Source organism: Manacus vitellinus, unplaced genomic scaffold, assembly GCF_001715985.3.
Source record: "Manacus vitellinus isolate BGI_N305 unplaced genomic scaffold, ASM171598v3 scaffold_9_pilon, whole genome shotgun sequence".
Lineage (NCBI taxonomy): Eukaryota > Metazoa > Chordata > Aves > Passeriformes > Pipridae > Manacus > Manacus vitellinus.
In genome coordinates, this window is record NW_021940917.1 from 15,885,636 (window position 1) to 15,904,677 (window position 19,042).

The window sequence follows — 19,042 nt, forward strand, 5'->3', positions numbered from 1 at the left end:
CACTACAGACTTATACACACCCCAGGAATCTGACTTGTACTTGGGGAAACATGTTCCCATCAGGACCACAAGCAGGCCCTCATCGTGTGATCTGGTGAGTTAATAACACAGATGGGCATTACCTCATATCCATTTCTCTCCAACAACTGCAGGAAATGTGAAAAGACGAGGTAGGGTAGGGCAGGCAGCCAAAAGTGTATTCTGAAAAGATTTACACTTCTCTTGAAATTCCATCAAGTTCAACATGAAACATCTGGGGTGTATCTAGATGCAGGCAGTCTTCTGTCTGCTGTTTGAGCTGGCTGATGAAAAGCAGCCTGCTATTTTTGTTATTTAAGCGTGTGTATAGGTCCCAAGTCGTAATCTTTGTCCTGCACAAACTTTCCAATAACAAGAGAAGACAAAAAAACTGTTAACGAATTAAACGGACTGTTGTTTTGTCCTCAGAAGGTCCTTCAGTGCTGCAGAAAATCTATGACTGCGCAACAGCAGGAGGGACCCTGCAAGGATATTGTCCTTCACACACCAGTGAGCCTCCTCCCAGCAAGGACACTGCAAGTCCTGAGATATGACACTATGATACCCTGTTGAGCTCGACCAGTTTCCCCTGGGCTGCGGTATCTGAGGCAATTACATGCACTTAGGTTTCTACTTAAGCCTTGAAATTTTTTATGGTAAGGTACTTCTCACGCTTCATTTTTATGTCATGTTGGAACATGCACCAGTCAAGGTATCCTTTATACCTTGTGCTGGTAGAGGCAGCGAGCTGCTGTGTGGTACTTGGTTGCTGGCTGCGGTTAAACCATGACAATCCTTGAGAACGGTCTTTAATTCCCAAGATTTAGTTTTTGACACAAGAGTTTCAAGCAGTTTCTACAACACAACGATCAGATCCTGTTTTCACAGGGTTCATGTGAAAGATTAAAAACTGATTTTATTGGGTAGCATAAAACATGGTAACAAATGCAGCATATACACAATCAGACAAAATAAAACACTCAGCTGAAAGATTCTTTCAGTTGCAAAATTGTTATATGGTTGCAAAATTGTTATATCCCCTCAGAAGGTTTTGTTTGAAGTGCAGGCAAACAATCCTATCTTGCAGATGCAGCTAGATTTTCTTACTTGGATTTATGGCCAGCAAGAGATACACCTGACTGCTCTGCAATCTTGCTTTGGTTCTGATACTACAGAGCTACTAAGCACCTGCTACTCAGACTGTGATGGGGGGCTGATCACTGCCTGGTAACAGGGGAGATTAGTTAAACATGCAATTTTGAAAGCAATATCAGACAGAGTCAGCAACAGAGCGTTACAGAAATCTCAAGTTTCAAGTATTAAATAATGTTCTTCTGTAGACGTTAAATTAGAGAAAAGACAAGAGCATTCTGAAACTTCTACACTTCGTTTGAAATACATTCAAGCCTGTAAATACCAAATTATCTTCTCTCCGTAATTGTTTATACACACTTATCCCTTAAAGGAATAAGTTTATACCATAGCAGCAAAGAAGATTTGTAAAGGAAATCTTCTATTTTTCATGGTTTGCACTTATATTTTCTTCTATATCCCTGAATAAGAAAATCAATACTCTTCAGAACACCTACGTTTCTTTTTTTTTCCAAACAGTTGTAGCTGGTGCATTGTCCCTGGTCTGATAAAGATTGCTATATTCTGATTGCCAGTGTGGGAAAATTTTAAACCAGAAGGCTACTCAGGTAGGACATTCTAACAGGGTCAACTGTCCTCTCAAGCTCCTGTATCTTTCCCTGCTTCAGACACACTAAAATCTCTCAAATCCCTATAATTAATATTTCTCTAAATAATTTTTTGTTGTTCCACCTCATACTAGCAAAACAATATGTCTTAACTGCTAGATTTTATTTAAATGTGTATTCTGATTCTTCACTTAGGGACAGCTATAACAACTTGAAAATGCATTTTTACTATCTCCATCCAAGTAGAACTTACCAGTAACTTTTCCAAAACTGAGAAGGTTATCGCTTCAGTAGGCTCCATGGCCCTTTTCTGTTCTGCCTTATGGACAAGGAATTGGAAGATTAGAATGTGACACGTGACCCCTATTCAAGCTTTAGTGAGGCAAGAAATATTTCACCTCAATTCTGTGACAAAATTAATCTTTTAAGGCTAATTTTCGGTATAAGCATATGAACAAGTAATCAGAAGGTAAGGAGATACAAGGCCACACCTCAGCCTGTACTGGCTTTTTGTATATGCTTCTTTTCTGTGCTGTAAAAGTGAGGGCATTTGAGGTAATTCAGCTCTCTCCTACTGTGCAAACTTGTTGGTTTTGTTTTTGTTTTTGTTTTTTTTTCTCTGAGACCTCAATGTTTCATCAAATACACAGTCTTTGTTGTTATGTTGGTGAGGTGGCTGATGTCAGCAAAGAAAGCAGTAGGGGATTTGTTTGTGTGACAAAGTCAGTCCCCTTATGGAAAACACTCCAGCTGTTTTCACTGGCATTATCCTTCTTTCTACAAGTGTTTTAGAGGCATAGCTCAAACTGTGCCAATTGTGAAAAGGGGAGAGTAAAAAAACACCCCTGCAATTTCAGGGAACTTTGCTGTTTACATAAAGTGTTTGGCAGCTGCAAGCACAGCCAGCAGTGTAGCCCACGATCTAGGGCTATCTCACACTTGTGCACATGCCTTGCAAAGCACAGAAGCTCAAACTGTTCTTGGTTAATTTCCTAAGTGTTGTGAGTAGCAGCCCTGCTGCATTCAAGAGTGTGCTCTCCTGAAATACGAAAACACAAAAGGCTCTAACTGGTGTTTTAGCTTTCTCCTGATTATCCAAAACCAAGTGGTGACTTACAGTCTGAGAGGCAAGGCGTGCTGGGGGGAGACCTCACCTGTAAGGGCTGTAGGATGACAAGCTAGGTGACAGTAATGGTGACAGCAAGGGAGAGGAAGAGGGACTTTCAGGGTTAGAGCCTCTACCACAAAGAAGCAGTGGCTCATGGCCATCGTGCAAACAGGCGACTTGGGCAAAAAACAGAAAACAGAAAAGGCAGGAAGTTTGGAGCCTAGGGCTCTCTGTGCCACCTTCCCCTCTGAGGATGAGCTGCTATCCCTTCCTCTGCCTATGGCAAATAGCTGTGGCATGCCAGGAACAGTCACAAATGCTCAGAGAGCTGGGTGGAAACTCCTCTGTGAGAGAGTGAAAAACCTCATACACCTGAAGACATGGCAACTGATCTGAAAAAACCTGCTGTGACTAACCAGCAGGGAAGAAGGGATCCTTCACCTCATGCTTTGGATGCGTTTGGTTTCTGGGCACTTTTCCATCAAACCATTATGTCAGGACAGCCTGCCAGCTAAGGCAGGCAGTTTACTCTCAATCAGGTCTCTGCTGCCATCCTCACTCACACAGTGAAGCAATGGACCAGTTCCTGCTGCAGTTTGTGACCTCTATAAATCTTTGCTTGTCCTGGCCATTAGCTCAGCGTAAAATAGGGAAGAATAAATATTTATTCCCATAATTCCTAGTTAACTGAATCCCAATCCTATGGCAGCCTCTGACCAGTTGGGTTGTCAGTTGTGGCTGTTTGATAATGCTGTCTTTAGTCCTATGAAGAGTTAATAGGGGCAGTTGCTTCTAACTTGCATTCCTAACTTGCTTCATCAGGTCCTTTCCATACTCCCTCCTCAGCCTGGGAGGAGTTTATTTTTCTGGGGGTTTGTCATTTGCAGGGAACATACACCAGTCTGACACCAAGCCAGGCACCACTCTTCAGGGTCACTTGAAAGCTTCAGCATACTCCACGGGAAGAGAGGGCGGGCCTGCCTTCCCCCAGTAGTCAATGGCACGCACTCTGTAAAAGCCGGAGACTGAGCTTCCTGCAAAGGAAAAGGTTAGAAATGTCACTGTGAAACGCTGACACCTGTGGCACCTGGAGGATGTGAAGCAGGCGCTACTCCTGTGAAATGCAGGTTTGTGGAACGGGCTGGGGAAATCAGTTCTGCGCCGTATGTAAATGTGTCTGTGCGTGTCTAACTAAAAACAATTACAAATTCCCCATGGCCAAGTACTAGCGTTTTTGCCTTCTTGCATCAAGGAACCTCCTCCCTCCTCCTTAGGATTTGCAAGTACAGCCACAGGACTGCTTTACCAGCAGTCCCTCTGGAAGAAGACTATGACATCTTCTGCAACAAACAACTAGTAATTTCCTTCTTTTTTCTGACTTAACTTTTCTGCCTGAATTGTGCCTTTCAAACAGTTATGTGGGGACAGGATCAACAAAGAAGCAGAACAAGAAGCACGCAGGCTGACTGAAAACCCTGTGCTCAACTCAGGAAGCAGCACCACTTACTTTAAAGGCAGGTAAGTTGATGTTCTGTGGTTCTGCTGATTTTCGTCCTTGATCCAGTTCAAAGAACACAGCTTTCTGTAGCAGACTCTTTGACCCCACAAGCAATATAAATTTGGTGGTTTTTTATCTCTTTACATGATTTTTATGTGTGCTTTAGTATTTTTTTCTTTAAGGAAAAGGATGCTAGAAATAATGGGCGAGGAGGAAGTACCTAGCAATAAAGGCTGCTGAGACATGAGATTTTTTTGAGTAGTCTTTTTTTTGCATTTGTTGTTTTTGAAACAAACAAATAAAACTGGTATTTAATATTGTAATATAATATAATAATGAATACTAATTTCAGAGATCTGCCTTAGCCCTGATTTAGTTTTTGTTTACCTATGTAGCCTTTATATTGCAATAATAGCCATGAACTTTATTATGCACCTCCTGCTCACGTTAAGATTTTCTCGGGTTAAGATGAGCTAGTGTTTCTGCCAAAACTATCTCTGAATTGCTCTTTATTAGTATCACTATGAGGCGAGGTCTGTTTCTGTTTCACAGAGCTCTCATCAGTGTTTATTATCAATACCTGTTAGACAATCATGCTGCAGAATAGATCACATCTGGTTAAACAAACAAACAAAAAAAAACCCCCAAAACCAAAAAATACCCAACACTATCTTCTTTCACTTGGGTGTTTCATCTGGATAGGCTTCTATTGCATGCTGGCTGTACTTGAGGAGAAATGACCACATGTTCTGGGAGAAGCTTTGCCTTTTTGACAAAGATGAAACTCACCGCCCTCTAAAGTGAAATATTTACAACTTAAGCAGCTAGTCAGGGCTAAGAAGAAAGCCCTAGGAAAAGGCAAAGAGAGGTGTCACTCCTTGTCTCCATGTTCAGATAGCCAGGACAAACTTTCTTATGAGATGACCTCTTCTGTCCTTACAGTGGAGCATTTCAATAGCTTAAGATTGCCAAGCCATAAAAGGAACGTGTGACCTTCCCCCGGGGCGGATCAGAACTATGGAAAGATGGGCAAGACCTCTCACTTATTTGTGTGCTGATGCTATCCCCTTAGGCAGTTTAATACCTCCAAACTCAGGAGTGCACAAGTGTTATCAAGGCAGTTTGCTCTACTGCCCTGCTCCAAGAGCACTGTACAGATTTTGGCAAAGGCATGGTCAGTACATGCAGGACTGAACCTCAGACTTGCCTTGCTGTGAGTCTTACTCTCAAAAGCACAACATCAAGCTCCGGTCATGTGAGCCATTTTTTTTTTTTTTGGTCATTTTTGCATGTTTCTACAACAGCTACAAAAGGGCTGCCTAGCTTCTCAGGGACCTTTCCAGGCCTGTAGCTGGGTGTCTTTGGCTTCTGTGACAAGGAATTTATCCAGGGCAATACTACTAATAATGTCCTCATGACTATTTGTCAATCAGTGTCTGTCCTTGAGAATAAGGCGCTCACTGAGAATGTGGTCCTAAACGCAGGGATGTGCTCTTATTTGTGTTGGGAGTGTATGTTACCAGAAAGTTATGTACCTTCAATAGTCACTAAACAATGTTTCACACACATGAGTGGCAATATCAACATGACAGTTTACCTAATATGCATAGTCTTGCCATACCTGGACTGTAGACCCAGAGAGTGAATATTGTGTCTTTGGCATTAACCCGCCGGTATGCTTTTCCATCTGATGAGAATTCCACTTCAAACGTCTTTATACACCTAAAAAAAGAAAGACAGCTCAGCAAATATAACTGATAATGTGTTGAGCAATCAAATACTAGTCTTGGGGCCATTTCAACAAGAAGGCCAAAACCAGGAAACAGTCAGTTGACTCAATCCTACCAAATGTAGGATGGCGTGCATTGTCAGTATAACAAATAACCAGGGCCCCAACAGCCCACAGAACAGCCAGGCTGACTCCCACATTGTGTATATGCAGCATCACAAAATATTAAGCATCTTTTACTCTCAAACTCGGGTTATCAAGGCTGAAGAGTCACGGGAGACTGGCCTGAAAAGGAGCTAAGTCAGTGCTTCATGAGGTGTAGTCGTACAATGGATCATCTCTGACAGTTCACCTACAGAGTTTCCAGTCCAGTCCAGTTTGCTGAAGCAAGGAATTCCAGGTTTTGTCTTCCTGTTCACATCCCTTACAGAGATGTGCAAGATCCCACCTAGGCATCTGGTGATAATATAACTTTCACCATGAATCTTCCTGCCTGCTATGCTGAAGGCAAGTCCCTCAGAAATGCCATTGAATGCTGGTGAGAAACAAGCAGATTCCTTTGGTCAGGCAGCAAACCAGTCAGGGTTGCTCTCCCCAGTTAGTGCATCCAGGTCCTACAGTTCATTTTGTCAGACAAATGCACTGCAACATCTCTCAAGGAACAATTATTCATTAATTTTTGAACCTGTTTCACTCTGTTTCACTCTGTAAGACTGGTGACAACTTAGGCAGTAATGCATTGGTAACTCAGTTGTAACCATTTTATTTTAAAAGATACTTACTTTGAATTTACATGATCATCATCCCACAGCACAGTGACCTGCCCCTTTGTGAGAGGGATCAAACGAACACCAGTCACCTGTCAAAACACACATAAGAAAACTGTACAAACCAATCAGCCACAACAGGTTTCTGTGTTCATCCTTCCTTACTAACTATTTGCTCTGACTTTTTTCCATTGAGACCAGATGAAAAAACAAAATTCCTGGCTCTGTGGTTTTGTAGCCTGTGTCTCCCACCCATCAGCCTTGCAGAGGACCTTCAGAGGCTCTGGGCACCACTATGAACTGAATGAGCAGATACAGATGTTTAATATATGACAGTCACAATTCCATTTTATCTTTAGTTATCAATTATTAACTGGAGAGCTGTTGTCAAGCCTTGTGGCATATCATGAGATTTTAAAAAAGATACTGCAGTTTTTAGCACTGCATTATCACTTTTCAGCAATGGATAAACTTTCATTTATCTCAGTGATGGCTCCTACCACTTGCTCTGTAACGCTTTATCTTGAATTATATCTTGGAGAACCTTCTCATCAAAGGAAAGAACTGTCTTTTAATGAATAGTTGATCCAAATGTTAGTCTGGCTCTCCTTAGTAAGATTTAAAGCAGGAAGCAGTTTCTCTTCTGGTGAGTCTGACAGTAGAATACATACTTGACCTGGAGCAGATCTGGGTCTTGCACAGATGTGGACAAGAAAGACTGAGGGAATGGGAAAGTCTTGTTTCAGTGTCAGGATGCCATCTTCAGGAAGTGGGAATGGGCCTGCTACCAGTGGGTCCTGTGGAGCCAAAAGTAGTGTTGTGAAAAATCTTTCATTACAGCACCCAAAGGCCAACTGTAAAATCTTTCATTACAGCACCCAAAGGCCAAAGTGTAAAGTGCCTGTGTATTTACTCTGGGATTCTAAATTTCCAACAGAGATGGTGTTGCAAAATGCCTTAGAGCCATCAAAGTTCTTCAAGCTGGGACACTTTTCTATCACACCTGTTTTCCAGCTCTTCAGGAAACACGAGGGTTTCTCCATCTCACAATCTGGGTTGATCAGAAAATGCCCTTTAGGCACACTCTGTCACTTCTAGTAGCCTTTTAGGCTACAGGTCTTTATGAACCATGCCCCTGTCTCTTCATAGTGTGCAGAGAAAACTGTTGCTAGCTACAACAGCCACATAACTGGTCTCTGAGGATGAGGTTTCACCAGATGGACAAGGGCATCTAAAACCTCACTGCTGCCCTTTTAAAGGAAGAGCTGATGGCTCCTACAGTATCCAGCAGGCCTTAGTGCTTGTCATTTATGGTGACTGGGAAGAGAACACATAGTACTGCATACCCAAGTCAGAAAGCAACTACTCTCCATGGGCCCTAAAGGGTATGAAGGTGGCCTCCTTTATTTTAACCTATATGTTTGAATGCATAGGGAAACTATCAGAGAGGGGGTTGAAGTGACATATTCTCACACAGTAAGTAATTTCCACATGGCTTTTATCCACAGGGAGAGGAGTTCTCAGAGAGGACTTACTCCTTAAATTACCTCTGCAGTGCATTCAGCACTACTGAGGATTAGGGGAAACTGCAGCCCTCCCTGTGAGCCCCTGGAGTCTTCTGAACTTGCACAGGGTAGTTTCCACCTTAGGGAGCTGTTTCTTTTCTATTACTGAGGGAGTCCATTTCAACTCTCTAATGCAGCAGTTTGACCCTTCTGTAACACACACAGGGCCATGTGACTTACTTGGGGAGGCAGAACAGAAAGGGTCTCAAAGCTCACTGAAGCAGAGAGAAAGTGGAACTTCACCAGGAGCCACTGTGCCTCTTGAGCTTATGGGTAGGCCAGTAGCAAAGAAGTTGGTCATCTATATTTAATCTCTTGTATAACATAAACACAATGGTATCAGTTGTGTATCAGCTACATTTCTCTGCATGACTGCAAGTGCATTTTTGTGCATATGTGAGAAGTAAATGACTGTGGCCTAAGGAAATTTTGACAACCTGGCCTGATTTCTTGTCTTTTTCACAAGCACTTTACCTGTACAACACTTCAAGCAAACACATATAGTCATACCTCAGCATCCCTTATTTGCTGGAACTGTTCTGGAGAAGGAAAGTCAGGGCTTCCTAGGTTTTTCCACTTCAGGTAGGGATTGGTTTGGTTGTTATCCAGGTAATATGTCACATACATCAGCTCTTTAGGAACACAAATGAAAGAAAGTAAACTCTTTACTTGGATTTAAAGATTAACAAGAATAAATTTAGCAGAAGAAGTCTAAGTCTACCTTCTCAAGAGTGATTTCAGCACATTGGAGCCTGGCTTTCACTGGAAGTCCCATGGTTAGCACCCTTATAAGGCTCTACAGCTTACATTTTCTAAGTTTAAATTTCAAGCAATCCCTTCCATAACCTGAATTGAAATCCTCTTTTGGCACAGGTGCGGCACATATTCGTTAGGCAACTTCATCAGCTGATTAATGTGGTCATGTTGGCTGTCTTGGAGTCATCTCATTAAGGAAACTGTTGCCTGGCATTATCCAGACAAGGACACTGAGATTAATAGCTTTCCAAAAAGGCAGCACTTGGCAGCTGCCATTAAAGGCAGGGTCAAAGTGTAGGCATTAGGAAAGCATTAGGAAAGAACCTTTCCTAGAAGAAAACCATGATACCTCAGAAAATCTAGGAGTGCCCAAAAGATTAGAAAGTTAGCAAATGAAACTCACTCTTGCAACAAAAGGCAACTAAGTAGAAGTGTTTCAGCAGGTATTATATCCTAAAGATCAACTATGGGAGTGGCCTACATGATATTTGTTTACCTCTAAGACTGGGGAAATGGGTGGCATTCACTGTGACGGTGCTGATGTTGGTTGAAGTCTTGTTATCCTCACTTAAACACATCAGTAGGGTAGCTTGCCAGCTGTCTGAGCGTTGCATCTCACTTGGTGTGTGCACAGACACCAGCACACCAATTGTGCTGCTTTGAGTGCTTTCAACCCCATTGCTCTTCACTTCCGCAGAAATCTGCTTTTCTCCTTTAAAACATGTGACAACTCTGTAAGCACCACTGTTAGTAAGTCCTGTATCAGATTCTGATATAGGAAGGGTCAAAGCACACAGATCTGTAAGCTGAGCTAAGTTCTACCTTATTTTACCAGTTATAGGATTCAGTCAGGTTTATTTTTCAACAGCAGAGCATGCACATACTACAGCAGTTCTTATGCTTAGCAGTTCAGCAAGCAACATGCAAAGATGTGACAGGGAATAGGTTCTTCCTTTGGTATGCTGAATGAGTCTTCCAGCTGTGGGGATTTCTTAAAGTCATTTGCAGCCTGATGGGAAGTACCCCTTGCATTACAAGAGGGAAGTACTAGTCAACAAAAAAGGAGTGGCTGGCACACAGAGAGTACAAACAAATACTGGACTGTCAGGAATATTTTCTGAGCTATTAATTTTTCTTAATGCAGCTGGTAAACAAAGGGTGGGAGAAATCCTGCTTTTATGAATGGTGAGATAGCTGGAACAATCTCCCTTAGGCAGAAAGCTTCTAGGTAGGATGTGTTCTTTAATCAGTGGTTACCATACCTAGCAGTGCCAGCAAGCCCATGACAGTCAGCACCGGTTTCCGCACCATCTGGACATGAGGTGGCTTTGTGTTGTTCATCTGAAAACGTGCTGTCAGAGTCCGCTGTGTGAAGTAATGGGGGTAGTAGCTCAAGAAGGCATTGTCATTACTCAGCAATGTGTAGTTGATGGTGTTGTTGGCCTTAGAAATGAGCAGGTTTTGGTGCTGGATGATGACCTGCAAAGTCAGAGAGAAAATGGACCTTCACCCCGGAGAAAATCCAACACACAGTGCCTGTATTTTTTTTTAGTCTTTACAGTGTACTGAAAAGAACTGCCTTTTAGAAAAGTTTGAAGAACAAAACTGCTCATCACAGCTCTAGGAGAAACTATACTTTAGGTTGTTGCTGTGGAATTTTGGTGCTGAAAAAATCTCCAGAGCAGTTAATCAGGGGTGAGATAAGAAAAGGGTTTATTTTGCCAAGGCTAAGATGTTACAAGATGCACCCCCCAGCCGTGCCTGAGATGTTACATTTTATAATACCATCCATCCAATCCCAGATGTGTCCACCCTGTGGCCTTTACTCTGGTCCGCCCCAGGTCCACCCCCTGAGAAATGGGTCTGGGGGTTTTGGGACCCCGTGTTCATCCCACTTTCCTCTTCATCAGAGCACAAAGGGTACACAGTTACCTAATTCTTGACCGTATTCTGTGGTTTAGGCCCTGATATGCTGTTCTGCCAACAATCTAGGCCTTGCCTTGACAAAAGACTAAACATTTCTGCTGTGTTCAGGAGTAGGATTGATATAGGGAGCATAGAATGGGGTAAGAGGGTTAAGGAATGTGTAAACAAGGGTGCTGGAGAAAGGGAAAGGGACAAGGGACAAAGGAGGGGGGGGGTTGCTGCTTTTAAAATCTACTTCCACTACTTATAAAACTTACAAGTCTTACAAATATTAGAAAAATAAAAAACATTAGGGGCTTAAGGCATCAAGGTGATATATTAATCACTGCAAAATCTGAAGTGTCTATATAGTTATCTGAAGTGTCTACATAGTTTTGCCTGTAATAAGTCTCTGAAATAATTATTACTGGTACTCTGCGTCAATAACTAATACATTTCCTTGTCTACTGCAGTACTATTGGTGCTCCTCTGTCTTGAATACTTAATTAGGAATCTGGATTTTAGATTAAATCTAAATGGTCCTCCAAATCTGGAATTACTTTGTACCCACTATACCAGTGGCTGGGGTACTGGTTCTGGATTCTGTTTCTCAGTGAGTTGTTCTTCCCACTTGGTGCTAACTTGGAATTAGTTCTTACAGTATTTCACTGGTTGCTGTGCTGCTTTCTTGCAAAATGTCAGAATTCCCAAGCTCTCTGTTTAACCAAATTGTGCCCAAGTATCAGAATCAAACAGAACTTCAGAAGGCTGACAACTAAACAGTCTCACAATTGTGTCCCTGAAGGAACACGGGACTCCAGCTTCTACACACCCAAGTGTTAACTTTCCACTGGGTGTGCCTTTTTTTCCCCCTTCAAATCACCATGTCATTATAAACACTTTTGTCCTCACAAACTCTCTGCAATGTAGTCAACAACTTGTTGCCTTACAGAAGATTGCTAAGTGTGTATGCATTCTAAAGGAACCGGGAGCCTTTGCCTCCACAGGAGCTGCTGATGTTTCTTTTTTCTGGGTGACATACACGCTCCTGTGTTTGGGAATTACTGCTTTGCACAGGAGCAGTTGGACTCTTTATGCTGTATAAGGTCGTGGCTCACAAAGCACCAGGCCTGCACTGGAAACTATTGCTATACAGGGGAAGAGCTGAGCTTGTTCTGGGGCCAAGGTAAAATTACTGCAGAAGGAGGAATGTTGAGAATTCTCTCCTTCTGCTGCTTTTCTGAGCATTATCAGTAATTACTATCAGTAATTAATACGACCCACCAGTACAGTCATTATCCAAAACCAAAGAATGGCCTTATGCTGAGAGCTCAAGGGACTTCTTAATTATTCCTGATGTCTCTTGGTGAGATAAACTTACGAAGGAGCTGGGAAATAATGTCTCACATGTGAGGTGACAGCCAGCAGTAGTGAGATCAGAGCAGCAATATTACATCACGGAGACAGCATGTGTGGGTATGGTCTTACCAGGTGGATCTAACGGGGTGACTGTATTCAGTACCTCACACATTCTCCATCTCAGGTCTCTAGCACTTCTCTGACTGCTTCTCAGTTTGGTTTTGGGTTGGTTTTGTTTTTTTTCAGGAAAGATGAAGAAAACTAATACAAATTAAATCAAGCTGCTGAAAACAGACTATTCAGGGAAACCCAAAGTGTATCAGTAGGAAGCTCTCCTTTTTTAGGATCTAATAGTTTGAGTAGCTGCTTAAAAACTAACTGTAAGTCTTCTTTTGCAATGGCATTAACACATCAGGAGTCATTGCTGTGACAACACTGCCAATGAACTGTTACCTTTACAACCATAGCTGCATAAGTCACATCAGCTCGCCAGAGCTGTGGAATGGACCATCCAACCATTGGATCTGCTTCATCATTGTATATGGCAACAGAAGAAAAACTTGGAAACAGCTTCTGAATTTGTTGAACTGCTTCTACTTCTTGTTGCAAGATGTAGAGAGAATTCCCACCTCCCTGCAACAATATTTCATATCTGCTTAGTGAAAGGGAGCTAACAGTAGTAAACAGACATAACCTACAGACATAAACATATTCCGAAAACATGTTCCCCAGTTCAAGAGGAACTGTGGACCAGACAATATTAGTATTTTTATCTCATCCACTACAGTATGCGCTGTTTGCGTGAGCTCCTCCTAGAATACAAAATGAAAAAGAAATAGAGGAGTCATTTCCCCGTGGGAATTAGGCAAAGGCAAATTTGTTTTGAGTGAAGTCTGGTAGCTGAACATCTTGAAAATTTTGTAAGAACAGGTAGCCATGCTTCCTGCTATAGGCTGGACACTCATGTTCACCATCATCAACTTCATAAGTCAGAATAAAATGTAACTTTTATTTAACTGATTGAAAAATTTGCTTTAAACTGAAATCTTGTACTAACCTTCTTATGGAGAGAGATGTAGTCCAGCCTTACACCAGTCTCCCCTGTGAAGAAGTTGGTCCCATTGTAGCAATGACTCAGAAGACTCCAGCATATGGGTGACTTGGGTAAGGGGTGGAATGAATCCCCAGGCCCTCCAAATTTCAGAAGAGGATTGGCTGCTCTTAATCCTTCTGAGCAAGCATCGTAATAGTTGAGAAACCCTAAGGTCCAAGCAGAAGCATGTATCAAAGATGACAACTTAAAACAGAAACTGGATCTAAAACTACAAAGAGATGCTACAACTCTATTATTTGATTTATTGGCAAGACCTCAAAAACTGAGGCTATCCTTTCCTATGCATTGACAACACGAGAAGATATCAAAACCCCAGCTGCATTCAAAAGGTTATTTATTCCAAAGGTCTTGTATGGACAGGGTCCTAAAACACACAGCTGTCAATGGAGAGTTTTCCTCCACTCCACCCTTCAACCCTTATTCCCAATAACAGTACCTTATATCCAACCAATGAACTGTGTCTTAGTGTAACTCCTGTTTCATTTTCCCTGTCCCACTATCCCCGTATGTATATTGATATGCAGGCAGGGAATAAAGTGCAGTCAGTAACATGACCTTAGCAGACTAAGTGTAGGGGTACCTGTCACGTTCCTTACCACTCCTGTTTACCTTACTTCTTTGCCAGTATATCTCCTATCTCATTGTTTGCCCTCCACTCACCCCACATACCTGTCTAACTTTACCATACTACTAAGTGCTCCAAACCATGCTTACCTTTCACTGTCATAGACACATTGTCAAAGTCATGGTGGTCTGGTTCATTCCATGTTTCAAAATTCCATTTAGCAACATGCTCCAATCCATACCTATCTGTAGAAGAGGCCTCATGTATCAGTGAGTGGCATATTCGGACAATATGATCCAGACATTGATCCAGACAATCTTATCAATTATGGCTGCAGGTGAGGTTCAGCACCCAGAACCACAACTACATAATTTCCCTCATTATTAAAAATAATATTATTTAATATTATTTAATAATATTAAAAACAATATTTTCATATTTAAAATATTGAAAATAATGAGGGAAATGTGATTTGGTAGTTTCAAAATGATCTCTCATTTTTGATGAAATGCAGCAATATTCAAAAAAGATGAAAGGTGAGAAGGAGCTGAATTCCAGCCTTGTGGTTAGGTTACTCATCTACCTTTAATTCAGGTTGAGGCTTCTGTCTCATTAGAAATATTTGAAGTTGACATGCAAGAAGCATTCAGGTTATTCTGTCCTAGTGCAAGCTGTGTGGTTTACAACCACAGCAATATAACTAAGTTACAAGTCAGTTCTTAGAGGGAGGCCAAATATACTACCCAGAGCACAGCCTTCATTCTGAATGGATCAGCAAAAAAAGGGACTACTATTACATGGTCTGATCTGGCTGCTTTTTTTTTTTTTTTCAGTTCTGTGCTGAAATCCAGGGTCTTGAAATTGAACACAACACACAGAGAACTTTTTGAAGTAGCTACAAAGGATTACAACAGTATAAATAGCAGAGCTTTTTTTTTTTTTTAACTTACCTATGTATCTGCTGGCCAGAACTGTAATTAAGTTTCTCCATCTTACTACCTGTTCTTTATCTTCAAAATCTAAAAAATATCCTGTTGGATTCCCCATCAATTCAAATCCTAAAAAAGACACAAGGAATTGGGTCTCCTTTTTCTGTGAATGGTATCTCATTTTGGTCAATGAAGGGGCTATCATATTATCCGAAACAAACCTGTTAATGAAGCATCATTAAATGGGCTTTCTTTCCTGTTCTTCCATGTTCCCACCAGAAATATTTTAGATTTGAGGTTGTTCACATTTGTTACTTGTCAATGACTATAGTAATCAATACTAATAATTGCCAGCATAAATGCAGGGCTCAGAGAAAACTTTAAACAGCGGATGCTTGCAGAAATCCACGGGAGGTTATACCTTGAGTATACCTTGGGCCTTTTAGGTACACATCAACAGGTACAAAGTTTTCTCCTCTTCAAGAGCTCTCATTTCCAAATTCATACATCTGAAACTGCCCTTTGAAAGCAATGTAAAACCATTTGTATTGTTTTAATTGCTGTAGTATTGTTTTGCTGACACTGTTTCCATTTGCATGGACAAGAGGTAAAGGAAAGTAGGCAAATAATGAATATTTATCAAAAATAGCTTTGGAAAAACTCTCTAATAATTTTGTAATAATTGTACAATGTGGGCAAAGATATACAGATATATCAAGCTGTGAAGGCAGGGAGCTGTCCTTACCTGGAATTAGCTTGTTTTCCCACAGGAGATCCATAAGGTTGTCCAAGGCAGTAAAATTGTAGTAAAGTCTGCCATTCATCATTCTGAAGAATACAGGTAATAAAAATTACAAATGTAAATTACAGCACAGGTAGCAACTGGTAGTAGATAATCGGTCAGATGGCTTCCTTCTCAAAACTGATATGTAACCAGGGTTCTTGAAATTGTACACAAACTTCCTTCCTCTAAAGTCATGGGTGTTCACCATAAGCAAGTCTTATTTTTTCACCAATCCACGCTCTTTTCCTATTCCAGCAGCAGCAACAGAAGCAATATAATGATCCTGCTTGCTGAATTTTGTTTTTTTAACAAAATATTAAGATTTCTAACTCTTTGCTGAAATGAAATCTATATAGGTTGTTTTTTTTTTTTGCTAAGCTGTTTTTTCAGTTCCCATTAGGTGACCTACTGCTAGGCCTTGATCACCTTCTGTCCCATATGAGTCTTTCTTAATGTTCTCTTAATTTGCAAAATATAATATAACCTTCTTAGTGGCACTTCTTATGGGTTTAGGTCCAGCTGAAAAATAACTTTATATCTTTCAAAGAATGCTGAATTTATGCACACAATGTCTGTAATTTTTATTTCATTGTAACCATTTGCTTAGTTATTCTCAGGCTGCAATCCTTTTATCCAGCTTTGAATAAGTGCATTCAAAGACTTGGGAGCAGCCCCATGATGAAACCCTCTGTGTCAGGGAATCTTGCAGGAGCACTGGTAGTAAAATTTGGACACTGGAATTCTTTTACCCAGGAGATGAAAACCGGTATTTGCAATTTATCTGTGATACATTTGAAGATTTGCTTTAAATTCCCAAAAGGCTCTGTAAGCACCCTTGACATCAGTCCTGCCCTGGCCACACAGCAGCACTGAGCAGGGTCTTGGCAGCACCTCTCTAAGCTGATTTCTCCAGCCATGCCAAAGCAGTACACCTAATTTTTCTGGTATAGTGCAGCCTGACCATTTGTCCTGCAGTCTTGCCTGCTCTTTCCCAGGCACCTTGCCTCTGCTTGGGTGGAAAGCTGTACAAGTGAACTGCAGACGCAATGTTTTAGGTATGGGGGAATGGGGAGAGACAATCACCTACAGCTCTTGCAACTGATCAGGATGAGATGTGAGAATGGGGCCATCAACAGAGCTCTTAAAGCAATGCTGGGCTCTGTGCTGAGATTCATAAATTGTTTCTTTCTGTGCCTTCCCGTGTTTCTAAGCCTCTTTGATTGAGGCTCTTCCTCTGCGCTTTCTTGCCAGGGAAAGGTTTCAGTAAAGAAACTGTAATAGCAACCACAAATGCCCAGAGAATTAAGAAGGGCTGACAGAATTGCAGAGAGAATAAATAAAGTATCTGTGCAATCTGAAGAGAAAAAATCTCCAGCCGTGATCTAGAAGAGGAAAACAGGACAGGCAAAATAAATATAACATAAGCCATACCCACTGTACCAGCTCCATATATCCTGTATCAAAGCACACAGTCCTAGCCCCAGCAGGTCACACTCTTTTACCGAAGACCTAAAGCAGGCTTTTCTCTTTTAAAGTATAACAGAAATGGTCATGACAGAAATTGTTATGTATGCAGCCACTGATGGGCTTACAGTCCCTGCCCAAATGGTGCAGCTGTAAAAGAAGCAAATAGCAGAAAGATATTTGCTTTCGTATCCATAAAAGTATTTTAGAAATCACTGTTGAACTACAGAATGACCATCTGAAAATAGGGGTTTTTTTTGGCTTAGACAGATATTTTTTAAAAAGTCTTGACAGTCCTATTCCAAAGTTCAGAGACAAATATTTTCTTGCAAAAGCTAGCTAAGCTCCCTCAGATCCATTAACTATTTCCAGTTGTACCCTGTGTTCTATTGAAATATTTGCTTACATGCACACTTACAGTCAGTGTGCATAACAATGATTAACTACGTGGTCTTGTAAAAACTTAATAACGCCATTTAGATAATAGCAAAAGAACTAGGGTCTTCCTGACTCCAGTACTGTGTGAAAATCTATGGATAAATAAAACTTTCCATCTGATATACGTACACTTAAGACCCCAGCACATCTACATTTTTCCTACTCTATCAATTAAGTAAAACATTTAAAACAGAATGCCACTGCCAACCATGAATGAAGTGATGGTACATGAGATCTTATCTTATGTGTGTAAGTGTAGGACTTCTTATGTCCTTTGGCTGATCTGTCATTTTGTATGAATCTCTTTTGCCTTGCAAATGGACAAGACAGTATGCTCCCATTAATAAAACTGGACTGATAGGATTGACACTTCCTCAAATTTTGATCTTATCCTTACCCATACTACATTTCTGATGTGAGATGGATGGGTTTTTTATAACATATATAGTATTGCTAGAATTTCCCTGCCACACAGTGGCTGGAAGCCATGCTGACTGTTGCACTTGGGGCACAGCTTGGCTCAACTGTCAGGTTGTTACCAGGAGCAATCTAAAGACAATTCTAGAACACTGAAGACCAGATCAAAACTGTTAGAGGCATGTGACAAGGCAGATCCCTGACCCAGGGTAAATTCATTTGACGTTTCCATGCCATGTGACTGTCAGGGATGGTCCCGTGCAGGGCTAAGGGTTGGACTCAATGATCCTTGTGGGTCCCTTCCAACTCAGCATATTCTGTGATTCTGTAACCTGCTGGCGCACCATTGTATACCAAAGGGCCCTTGGTTGCAAGCTCAGAGATTTTTAGAGTCTTTTTTTTGCCTGCTCTTCTTTCAACCTCTCTGTCCTTATGTCATGGTTTCTAGACATCGCTGTCTTCATTTACAAACACGCAGAAGGCTATGTGCCTGTAATTTCATTTGAGTGCTTGTCAGATTGGGATTGTTCATTGTTTGCTGTTGGGTTTTTTGGATGTGAAGCAGCAAACACTGTCCTATGTTTCAACTTTCAACAGTTTTCAACTGTTCCTCATTTGGGATTTTTCTGTGAGACTTGCCAGATGGACCTTTTTCATCATCAGTCATTACAAACGACACTAAAGCACATTTATTGGCATCCTGGCACCAATGCTCTCACAAGCACCAGGTCTGAGGCTGCTAAACTCCAGACACTTCTGCCTGCTGGTGAGGTGTCTTCCCAGTCCTTGCATGGTCTCAGTTCCAGACACATTTGTATGTGCTACCTCTTGGGAGCAACAATGATGGTGTGAATACGAAGAGCAGTGATGAGTACAGAGTGCTGTCCACTGGTTGTCACAAAATCTTCTTCTCTCTTCCTTGGAAA

At 41.4% G+C, this 19,042-nt stretch overlaps 2 protein-coding genes across 6 annotated transcripts in view; one reads left to right on the top strand and one right to left on the bottom strand.

Moving 5' to 3' along the window:
- Positions 1-914: 914 nt before the first annotated feature.
- The window catches only part of IDUA (iduronidase alpha-L-), a 45,622-nt gene continuing 27,494 nt past the window's right edge, over positions 915-19,042 (bottom strand). Inside the window, exons 1-13 of one of the 2 annotated variants that reach the window (XM_025896460.2) lie at positions 17,229-17,375; positions 15,759-15,841; positions 15,035-15,142; positions 14,234-14,329; positions 13,463-13,665; positions 12,859-13,038; positions 10,404-10,620; positions 9,638-9,853; positions 8,896-9,017; positions 7,492-7,617; positions 6,836-6,912; positions 5,946-6,046; positions 915-3,860 (exon numbers count right to left, since the gene is read on the bottom strand). In XM_025896460.2, the coding sequence (XP_025752245.2) occupies positions 3,760-3,860; positions 5,946-6,046; positions 6,836-6,912; positions 7,492-7,617; positions 8,896-9,017; positions 9,638-9,853; positions 10,404-10,620; positions 12,859-13,038; positions 13,463-13,665; positions 14,234-14,329; positions 15,035-15,142; positions 15,759-15,840 (1,629 nt within the window). In that variant the 5' untranslated portion in view covers position 15,841; positions 17,229-17,375 and the 3' untranslated portion in view covers positions 915-3,759. Of the gene's footprint in view, positions 3,861-5,945; positions 6,047-6,835; positions 6,913-7,491; positions 7,618-8,895; positions 9,018-9,637; positions 9,854-10,403; positions 10,621-12,858; positions 13,039-13,462; positions 13,666-14,233; positions 14,330-15,034; positions 15,143-15,758; positions 15,842-17,228; positions 17,376-19,042 lie in introns of those variants that run through there. The other variant, XM_025896461.2, reaches the window with a different exon arrangement.
- SLC26A1 (solute carrier family 26 member 1) overlaps positions 3,736-19,042 on the top strand; it is a 37,020-nt gene continuing 21,713 nt past the window's right edge. For all 4 annotated transcript variants that reach the window (XM_025896456.2, XM_025896457.2, XM_025896458.2 and 1 more), the window contains exons 1-2: positions 3,736-3,874; positions 4,241-4,344. The gene's annotated coding sequence lies outside the window, so the exon portion shown is untranslated. The remainder of the gene's footprint in view (positions 3,875-4,240; positions 4,345-19,042) is intronic.